Raw genomic sequence first — 10,590 nt, 5'->3', positions numbered from 1 at the left:
CATTCCCAACCCCTGCTTGTACAAGGTCAAACTCGGATGCAATCTCCAACATAAGCCACTCCTGAACCATAACAGAAGCAACAATACCTCTGGGCTTCCTACTCAAAGCATCCGCCACCACATTGGCCTTTCCTGGATGATACTCCAAGGTGAAATCATAGTCCTTAATGAGCTCCATCCACCTTCTCTGTCTCATGTTCAACTCCTTCTGAGAGAATAGATACTTCAAACTCTTATGATCCGAAAAGAGTTCGAACTTCTCCCCATACAAGTAATGCCTCCAAATCTTCAAGGTAAACACAACTGTAGCCAACTCCAAATCATGAGTGGGGTAATTTCGCTCATGCACCTTCAACTGTCTAGAGCCATAAGCGACAACACAGCCATGCTGAATCAACACACACCCCAAACCCTGATGAGATGCATCACTGTAGATGACTAAACCTCCACCACTTGTGGGAATAGTCAACACTGGGGCTGTGGTCAATCTTCTCTTCAACTCATTGAATGCTCGCTCACATTCCTCAGTCAACACAAACTGGACATCTTTCCTGGTCAACTTGGTCAAAGCCGAAGCAATACCAGCAAATCCCTCAATGAATCTCCGATAATAACCTGCCAAACCCAGAAAACTACGTACCTCAGTAACCGTAGTGGGTTGGCCCCAGTTCATCACTGCTTAAACCTTGGAAGGATCCACAGAGACCCCATCCTTCGAAACTACATGACCAAAGAACTTGACCCTCCTTTGCCAAAATTCACACTTCTCGAATTTTGCAAACAATTTCTTTTCTCTCAAAATCTGTAGCACAATGTGCAAATGCTTATCATGATCCTCCAACGACTTGGAGTAAACCAAAATATCATCCACGAACACTACCACGAACTTATCCAAGTATGGACTGAACATACGGTTCATCAAGTCCATAAAGGCAGCAGGTGCATTGGATAGACCAAAAGGCATGACAAAAAACTCAAAGTGTCCATACCTAGTCCTAAAAGCAGTTTTAGGAATATCCTCATCCTTCACCCTCAACTGGTGATATCCAGATCTCAAATCGATCTTTGAGAATACAGTAGCTTCCTTAAGCTGGTCAAACAAGTCATCAATCCTAGGTAAAGGGTACCTATTCTTGATCGTCACCTTGTTCAACTGCCGATAATCCACACACAACCTTAGTGAACCATCCTTCTTCCTCGCAAATACCACAGGTGCACCCCAAGGAGAAGTACTAGGTCTAATGAACCCTTGTTCAAGTAAACCATCAATTTGATCCTTCAACTCTTTAAGTTCGGCGGGTGCCATCCGAAAAGGTGCCATGCATACAGGTGCAGTACCTGGTATCACATCAATAACAAAATCAACTACCCTCCTTGGAGGTAACCCTGGTATCTCCTGAAACACATCACTGTACTCGGAAACTACAGCAATCTCTGCCATAATCGCAGCACAACTCACAGATTCCACATGAGCTAAGAATCCTGCCCTTAAAGCAGAATCTGACCTAAGACACCGATAATGAAACACCGGCTGTCCAGGCATATGAAATGACACTACCATTTCAAAGCAATCAATCATTGCGTGATTTGGCCTCAGCCAATCAACACCCAAAATAACATCATACGTATGATCTGCTAACACAATCAAAGTCGTGGTAAACTCCCTACCACCAATCACAATTGGGCATGCATCACAAAACATACACAACTCAAGGGAAACACCAAGTGGAGAAGTAACACACAAGGGTCTAGCAAGAGGCCTAAGAGTCAATCCTAACATATCAACCACAAAACTAGATATGAAGGAGTGGGACGCTCCCGTATCAAACAACACCCTAGCAAGGAAATCAAATAAGGATAGTGTACCTTCCACTCCGGTATTCTGCTGACCAACAGCAAACACCCTCGCATTTCCTTGAGGTAGTTGCCTCTGCTGGTTCCCTTGTCCCCTATCCTGCTGCTGGGTACAATCCCTGGAGAAATGCCCCGTGTGGCCACAAGTAAAGCACGCCAAGTTCTTTAGTTTTGTGCAAGCCTTAGCAGTATGGCCAATCTCCTTGCAGTTGTAACATCTCAAGGGTTCTCCCTGCCCAAAAGGTGCAGCCCTAGCAATCCTAGTAGGTGCAGCCCTAGCTGGCGCCTGCTGATTTGTCCTCTGCCGCTTCCAGAATCCACCTTGATTCCCACATGCCTTACTGCTCCCCGCAGTTGCCTTTCCCTTCCTTTGGAAATCCCTCTCAGCCGATTCCTGTTCCTGGAAAGTCAAGTTTTCCTACTCAATGGCCATAGCCTTAGCGAAAATAAGCTCCACAGTCTTCAATTCCAGAACAGCGACATCGCGCCGGATCGAAGCATCCAGTCCCCACTGAAACTTCATAACTAGGCTCTCAGCATCCATCTGTCTCACAAAGCGATACAACCTTGAGAACTCAGCCTCATACTCCCTCACACTCTTAGTCCCTTGGACTAACAAGAAAAATTCCCTTTCCAATTTCTCCCTTACAGAAGGCGGAAAGTACTTCTTCCTGAACAGTTCCACAAAACTGTTCCAGGTCATAGTGGACACATCCATCACTCTCTGTGTGCCATTCCACCACACCCGTGCATCGCCCTGGAGCATAAAGGTGGCAATCTTCCTCTTCTCAACGTCGTCGCAGACGACCATCTCGAAGTAGGTCTTCATGTTCTCGATCCATTGATCTGCCAACATGTGATTCGTACCTCCCTGAAATGGAACTCCTCCCAGCCTCAAAATCTCCTTTGCCAACTTCGACAAACGAGTGGGATCTACAACATTCGCAACCTCCACAACAGGTGGAACAGGCAGCTCAACATTCGATGCCTCGACCTCATTATCGAATATCTCCTCAACAGGTGGAGGAATCCTGCCCCTACCTCGGGCTCCACCCCTGCCTCTGGGTCTACTTCGACCTCCTCGTGAATCCATCACCTAAGGAGCATAACAACCTGTGATTAATACTTGTACAACTTCCAACTACAAGTATAAGTCAACGTTATGACTAATTAAATCAACCACACACTACGTTAGAAGATACAATTCTATCCCCTACGTAAACAAGAGTTAAATCTAAAGGTCCTCATTCCTCAAAAGATTATAACTCCTCAAAGCTACCTTAAACTCCTACACTTTGTTCACTGAGCCAACACTACCCTGAAGACTCACATTCCAACGCTCACTGCATACCCAATGACTATATCAATACCGAAAAGCATCAGATGGGGATCCGCTGCAGACGGGTCATCACTCAAGGAGTATTGATTGTCACCAAATATGCTTCTTATGCTCTGATACCAATCTGTCACGCCCCTGATTTTTAACACAAATAAAAATCGATATATAATCCCATAATTATACATGCGTGAACGTTCAGCCATCAATACCAATTACCTGGAAAACTTTTTCCCCTTATACAACATACATATTGATGCCCTGAACCCATTATGTCAATATTGACCCGCTCCTCAGAGTCATATATATTACATAAGTTTATGAATTAAATTGTCAACAACAAAGTAAAACGTAAATGCTCCTCAGAGCTTACTACAACAGAAGTCCAAATAACGGTAAAATCACAAAATTGGCTTCCAACCGTTTAGCTGCAAGTATGCAACCCCAACTTCAGCCACGATTATCCTGACCTGCAGGATTAACCCCTACACCGTTTGAATGGTGCACCGGGTTATCACACAACAACCCGGTAAGCTTTTGCAAGCCCGTATGAGTAACTCAAAACAACTCACACCAAAATCACGGGATGAACCCCGCACGTTTCAATTGAGAAACCAATCACATTTTATTCTCTTAAAGCACGAAATAAAGGAGAACAACTCACACTTTAATTCTATCAATATAACATAGAAAGCAACTCACCCTTTGATTTCTATCAATCATACCAAATCGTACCATATCGTACCAAATCGTACCATATTGTACCAAATCGTTAATAAGGAAAACAACTTGCACCTTGTCCCCTTAAAAACCGTTAATAAGGAAGCAACTCACACCCTGTTCCCTAAAAACACATAATGTCATGAGTTATCAATAACCAATTCCCATTACCCCATGAATTACCTATATGGCAGACATACTAGAGCTCTAACTGAAACGTAACCACTCGTCCGGCCAAATACGTGATTACCTGATATTCTGCCCAAGGTCATAGACCTTCGTTCCTCGGGCCGCACAGTCCCTTGGAGCAAATCATTAAGCAGTCGCACTGGACTCAAAATCATTACACAAATCTCAACGCTTTTGAAAACAATCGAAATCAACATTTCCATAATTATTGTTTTCTGAAAAGCCACAAAACAATAAAAAGCATCATTTCATGCATATTGTTTTCATACACAAACCACCAAAACATATATATTTCACGTAAATATATATATACGTAGTCATCCGCTCAGGAATGCCTACTAATACCAACTATAGTTTGCAGTTACTAAATAACTCTCAAAATAAAGGTATTCCGTTCATTAATGAACCTTGTGAGATTACTCACCTCGAAACTCCCGCTGCGTCTTCAACCAAGAACAAAGCAGCCAATCCCAAAACAACCGTCCAAAATACTTCGTCAAGTACCTAATCACATACGGTTTCCACTCAGTAACAATTCACAACCGATTTAAGTCCGAAACCCTTGTTTTGAACTAAAATCCCGCAAAGTGGCGCCAATCGAGGCAAAACCACATCCGAGACCTCCAAAAGTCTTCGGAATACGTCCACGATCGATATGACCAAACCACAAGTTGATCGGACGCTCGAATCCTCGCGGATCGAATAAATCAACCGGTATGAAATCGTAAAAATCATAACAATTTCATACGAACTCCAAAATATGCGTATTATATATCAAAACGCTCGTATCGACGAGTAGAAAACATATAATACTAGAAACAGCCCCATACATGGCCGGAACGCTGCCATGGACGGTGGCGCACCGCCGCCGGCCAAAACTCAGTATTTCAAAAAACTTCGAACATCAAAAAGCTTCATCTAAGCATGCTTGTGAATTCTCATAACTAGCTTGAAATCAGAAAACAAGCACAAATGGTCTAAAACTACCTCACAAGGTTTGGATTTTTGCTCAATCTGAGTTGAACCGATTTCCACGTAAATCGATCCAAACAAACACCATGGATCGACTCAGACGACCCCCACGAAGCCAAGGAAGGAAGCTTGAAGCCGTGCCGTCGCCGGAGCTGCGTTTTCCGGTCGGGTCCGAAAACACCAATCTGTACCGCCTTGCTGTGCGCCGTACACGGTGGATATCGTCGCTAGAGAACACAACAGGGACGACCAGACGGAGGAGGCGAACCTGCTGACCAAGTTTCACAGCCAGAGACAGCCGCAGTTCGCCGGAAAATCCGGGTCGGGTCAGACAGAAAATTTCGTTTCTGAAGGAGTCGACCGAGAGAGAAAAGAGAGAGAAAGTCAGTTTTTCGGAAATGGAAATAATGAAAATAGTAAGTTTCCAACTTAGGAAACTTCTATTTATACCAAAATGGAAATTCCTTCCAATGGCCAAAACTTCCTCATACGAACTCCGATTCTCGCGTTCCACTTGTCCACGAACTCGTATCGACGCGCTCTACAACTTTCGTGAAGGAAGTTTTCGGAGAATCCCAACATATAAAAAGTCAAACTTCACACGACCCCCTAAACTGTGAAATTCGAATATTTATACGTACGAAAACCATTCCACCTCACATACAACTTACGAATAAAGCACAATACCAAATATTCGTACAATTGGTCCATTATTAACTACCAAAATTAAATAACGAAAATCCAGGTCATCACAGGTAGGGTCGGGCTGGGGCTTAAATATAGTAACCTTTACCCGCCCAAAAGGCTCGAGCCACTATGGCCGAAATGGCCGGGTCAGGCCGGCCTTCCGAATAGGGCCAAATAGGGCAGAAATAGGCCTAAAAGGGCCTTAATTTGTTTAACAAAAATAAATACATTATTTTTATTTTCTATCTCAAAATGTGGCTCAATGGTTATATAGGTAATACAAAACTCATTGTTTTTGTTAATCATATTTAATATATATATATATGTGTGTGTGTGTGTGTATTTTGGAATTAACTTATAAGTTATAACATTTATAAATATTAGTTAAGGTGGTTATATTCAATTAATTATCTCTCTAAATCTCCAAAATTAATTGTTGTTTAACAAAGGAAACAAAAATTAAAGAAAATAAAGCTTAGGAAATCAATTACAAAAAAAGAGATAAGTTGTATGTTATAGAGAAAAAGAGAAACATATTTAAAAAATAGAAAAAATAGAAAATTATTAGGGCTTAAAGGGTTGGGCCGGGCTTCATTTGCATGGCCCATACCCTACCATATTTGAAAAAGGGTCGGGCCAGCCTGCCCTAATGCAAGGGGCCGGGTCATGCTTCGGCCCTAGGGGCCAAACGGGCTTAGGGCCGAAAGGGCCAAATGATGAGCCCTACTTTAGGATAAAATCATTTCAATCCCTACTTTTAAATTTCATCAAAAACATCCGCGCATTTTCATTTTGGATCTAGTAAGTCAAATTTGTTAGTCTCCTGTTCAATAAGCTTGTTAACTTGCTCACGTGGCTCATGTGGGACCCATATTTTTTACATGGCATTGAGGTGACATGCCTAGTTAGCATAGGAGTTGATATGGACTTGGTGTGCTCATGTTTCACTATGTGTCACTTTTTGATTGAATGAGTAGGTCCTTCTATCAAAAAAAAAGTTTTTCAACAAATGAACCAACCTTTGCTCGAACAAGCTACACAAGAAACCACCATGGTAGTCTTGCATTGTTGTACGTAGGACTTGGCATTTGGACCCAAAAAATCAAAAATTGGCCCAAACCGAACTGTTTGGTTTGGTATTTTTTATTTATTTTTAATTTGGTGTTTTTTTTTTGTTTAAACCTTGACTTAATGTTTTATGAAATAGTCTGATCAGGTCCTTAGAAGTGCCAAAAAAAATTCCAAACATGACCGATTTTTTTTTTTTTTTAGAGAAATAGTTGACTCTATTGAACTTTAGCGAAATTATACGTAACGACATGCCCATGCAGGATTGCCAGATAGAGCCGTTACCCAAGTAATTCAATCTTTTTAAGGAAACGACTAAGCACATCCAGAAACTACCATGCACTACCTATGAGGAAAATAAAATAGCGTAGACTTTGTGGGTACCCCTTGCGACATTCCTTATGACTCAAGACCTACAAACTTCCCCCCAAAAGAGGAGAAGTTCTTACAAAAATAAAAATAAAAATAAATATAAAAAATTTGAATCCAGTTCCAACCCAATAGAGCCAAACCCCATTTCTCCAGCTCATTAGCCAACCCATTAGCTAGTGGGAAACCCTAGCCCATAGGCCATCATTAGTGTGTCTTCAACTATGCAGCTACCCCGACTGCCATTTAAGCCAGCAACCAATTGCCGCGGCGTCATCCACTGATTCATCTTCAACCACCGGCCCACTCGGTCATGATCCCAGTAGCCCCAGAATCACCCAACATTGGAGCTGGCCCCGCTGCACAGAAAAACCCAACCTCCAAACGCAATATCCATCCAAGCCTGCCATCCCGTCCCGGTTACCAGGATCCCCCATCTCTACCACATGCTGTCGATTAGCGAAATCCCGATCTGAAACACCTCGGCTTTGAAAACCACCATTCACAGGGAAACCCTCTCTGCCATCATCACCATTAACATCGTCGCCCCATTCATGTTCGAGGGAGAGAGAAACCCTCACCCCCGTCGCCCATGCAGGCCTGAGCAGAGGTGAAGAGTCTCCCCCCACCGCCGCAGATCCAATCCTCTTAGATGAGAGTAGAAGAAAAACGAAGACGAGAGAAACCCTCGCCATGAAAAAAGCAAACAGGACCAAATTAAGTCAACTTGACAGGTGTCATTCATTTATACATTATTTAAACAAGTCTAGTATAGACCTGACAACAGATAATTCCTCACCCTGATATATATACGAGTCTTCAATCCCAAATTCTAGGGTTTATATTTTTGACAGTTTTACCGAACTCTAATTTCCTTCGAAAAGATAAAAAAATCCCCAGTTCATCTCTCCCAGAATCTTAGTTCAACCCTGATTCGAGGATTCTAAGCCCGAAAAAAAAATTAAAAATTGGGCTTGAATTTTCTCAAGACGGTTTTTATTCAATCCTTAAAATTTCAAACGCATGAATAGGCCCAACATGAAAGATTCAGTCCAGGCACGGGCCCAATGATACTATCACTGATATGAGAAGGTGGGGGTTGGTAATGGATTTACAACAAGTATCATCTGTAGGTAAATTTGTTTAGGATTAAATTCAGTTTACCCCCCTAAGGTTTGAGGGTAATTTCATGTTAGTCTCTATCCTTTCAATTTAATCAGTTTACCCCCCAAGCTTTCCAATTTCAATCAGCCGTGTCCAATTTCTACTATTCCGTCCAATTTGGACCGTTAAGTCTGACTTTTGAGGGCTAAAATAGTCATTTCAAGACAAAAAAAACTATAAAAAAAAAAGGAATTTTTTTTTCTTTTTTTCGTTTTATTTATTTTTTTTTTTCTGTTTTTTTTTTTCATTTAAATTTTTTTTTTCCCATCTTTTTTTATTTTTTTTATATAAATTTTGTCTTCAACCTATACACACCACAAGTTATAATAGGTTTATTCGTTTATAAAAACAAAAAGATACTCTAGGTGGTTGAAAGTCTCTCGTTGATCTATGATATTTATGATATATCTCCGATAAAGAAAAGAATTTTAGGATATATCCCCAATAAAGTGAAGAAATGTCTGTGTAAAATTATTTTTTTCAGATATTTACAGATAAAGTGTAAATTCGTGAAGAAATATCTGTGTAAAATCATTTTTTACAGATATTTATAGATAAAGTGTAAAATCATTTTTTACAGATATTTCTTCACTTTATTGGGGATATCTCCTAAAATTCTTCACTTTATCGGAGATATATCACAAATATCGTAGATCAGCGAGCGGCTTTCAACCACCTAGAGTATCTTTTTGTTCTTATAAACCTATTATAACTTGTGGTGTTTAGGTTGAAGACAAAATAAAAAATAAAAAAAATAAATAAAAAATGAAAAAACAGAAGAAAAAAATTAAAAAACGAAAAAACAGAAAAAAATAATAATAAATAAATAAAAAACAGAAGAAAACAAAATATAAAAAAAATAAAAAAATTCATTTTTTTTATAGTTGTTTTTTTGTCTTGAAATGACCATTTTAGCCCTCAAAAGTCAGATTTAACGTCCAAATTGGATGGAATGGACACGGTTGAGGAGAATTGACAAGCTTGAGGGGTAAACTGATTAAATTGAAAGGACAAGGACTAACATGAAATTACCCCCAAACCTCAGGGGGGTAAATTGAATTTAATTCATTAGTTTATGTATAACTTCGTTAACATTGATATATCAAACGCCTTCAGCTAAAATAATGAAGGGATCTTGACCCAAAGCACCAAAATAAGTAAAAATCATCCCACTTACTCCAACAACTGATTTTTGTTCCCACATACACAATTTAATATCAAATGACCATTTTACCCTCAACTCAATCAAAGAATTACAACAGCTGCCACTCTGTCTCCTCTCTCATGAGTCTCATCCCAATCTATCTCTCTCTGATCTACCATCTCTCTCTCACATCTCTCCGATCTGCAATCTCTCTCTCTCTCTCTCCTCTGTATCCAACTTCTTATCAAAGCAGCCAAACCGATCTAGGCCAAGATTTTGTCTGAATTGAGGTCCCCGATGCCGGAGGGTACTAGACCCTAGCAGGCAATTCTCAACGTCGGTCCCGGCCTCGTCCACGACCCTAAGTCGTCGTTGCTGCTCCGGGAGACCGACTCGCTACTTCGTCGACGCTAATCCTGCTCCAGTGGTTGCTTCGTTTTCGGGTAGAGGATCGAACGGGTTGAACCCAAAAATTCTGAAGCTGGATCTAATCGCTCCGGGAGTCAACATCCTCGCTGCTAGGACCAACGCGGTGGGCTCAACCGGATTGGAAACGGATAACTGGAAATATCCTCTCGTGAACATCAATGGCTTGCCCTCATGGGCCACTCTACTCAAGTCTCTCACCCCCGACCTTTTTTTTTTCGTTCAGGTTTTTTTTTTGGTAAACTATGGGCAGAAGGAAGTCTAAGAATGGGGGAAAAAAGTGTCTATTGGGGGGCAATAGACGTTTGTTAAAGGTCTACTGAGGGACAATAGACATCTATTGGGGGGCCAATACATGTTTTGAATTGATGTAATCTCCTTGTTTTTTTCCTTAATTAAAATTTTATTTGTCTAATTTTATGAAGATTAGTTCTCATTCCAGCGATCGAAAGTTCTATTGGGGGGCAATACAGGTTTATTCAGGGGACAATAAACTTCTCCGGCCTCATATGAGATCTCCGACAACTTCTTTGGAGACTTCCGGTGAGGTTTCATAAACCTCTATTGCCCCCCAATAGACATCTATTGGGGGGGCAATAGACGTCTATTGGGGATAATAAGCTTTTCCGGCAACCTATGAAATCTCCGACGACCTCTTTGG

General features: G+C 41.1%; 1 protein-coding gene across 1 annotated transcript; it reads right to left on the bottom strand.

Moving 5' to 3' along the window:
- Positions 1-679: 679 nt before the first annotated feature.
- On the bottom strand, positions 680-7,890 carry LOC133744449 (uncharacterized). The gene is made up of 4 exons (XM_062172554.1): positions 7,582-7,890; positions 2,709-2,950; positions 2,381-2,525; positions 680-2,272 (listed from the first exon to the last, which is right to left on the bottom strand). Exons 1-4 carry the CDS (start codon positions 7,888-7,890, stop codon positions 680-682), a joined length of 2,289 nt encoding a protein of 762 aa, XP_062028538.1.
- Positions 7,891-10,590: the final 2,700 nt, after the last annotated feature.

The sequence above is a fragment of the Rosa rugosa genome, chromosome 4 (genome assembly GCF_958449725.1).
Source record: "Rosa rugosa chromosome 4, drRosRugo1.1, whole genome shotgun sequence".
NCBI lineage: Eukaryota > Viridiplantae > Streptophyta > Magnoliopsida > Rosales > Rosaceae > Rosa > Rosa rugosa.
Note: the sequence above shows the minus strand (reverse complement) of the source record. Positions and strands in the feature narration are given on the sequence as shown.

What these genes read in the sequence shown, in the direction of transcription:
- LOC133744449 (XM_062172554.1), bottom strand. Translation starts at nt 7,890, where the DNA reads ATGGCGAGGGTTTCTCTCGTCTTCGTTTTTCTTCTACTCTCATCTAAG. An exon ending in CAGGCTTGGATGGATATTGC is followed by an intron (nt 2,951 to 7,581) that starts GTTTGGAGGTTG and finishes TATGCTCCTTAG; the next exon opens with GTGATGGATTCACGAGGAGG. An exon ending in CAGGGAGGTACGAATCACAT is followed by an intron (nt 2,526 to 2,708) that starts GTTGGCAGATCA and finishes GGAACTGTTCAG; the next exon opens with GAAGAAGTACTTTCCGCCTT.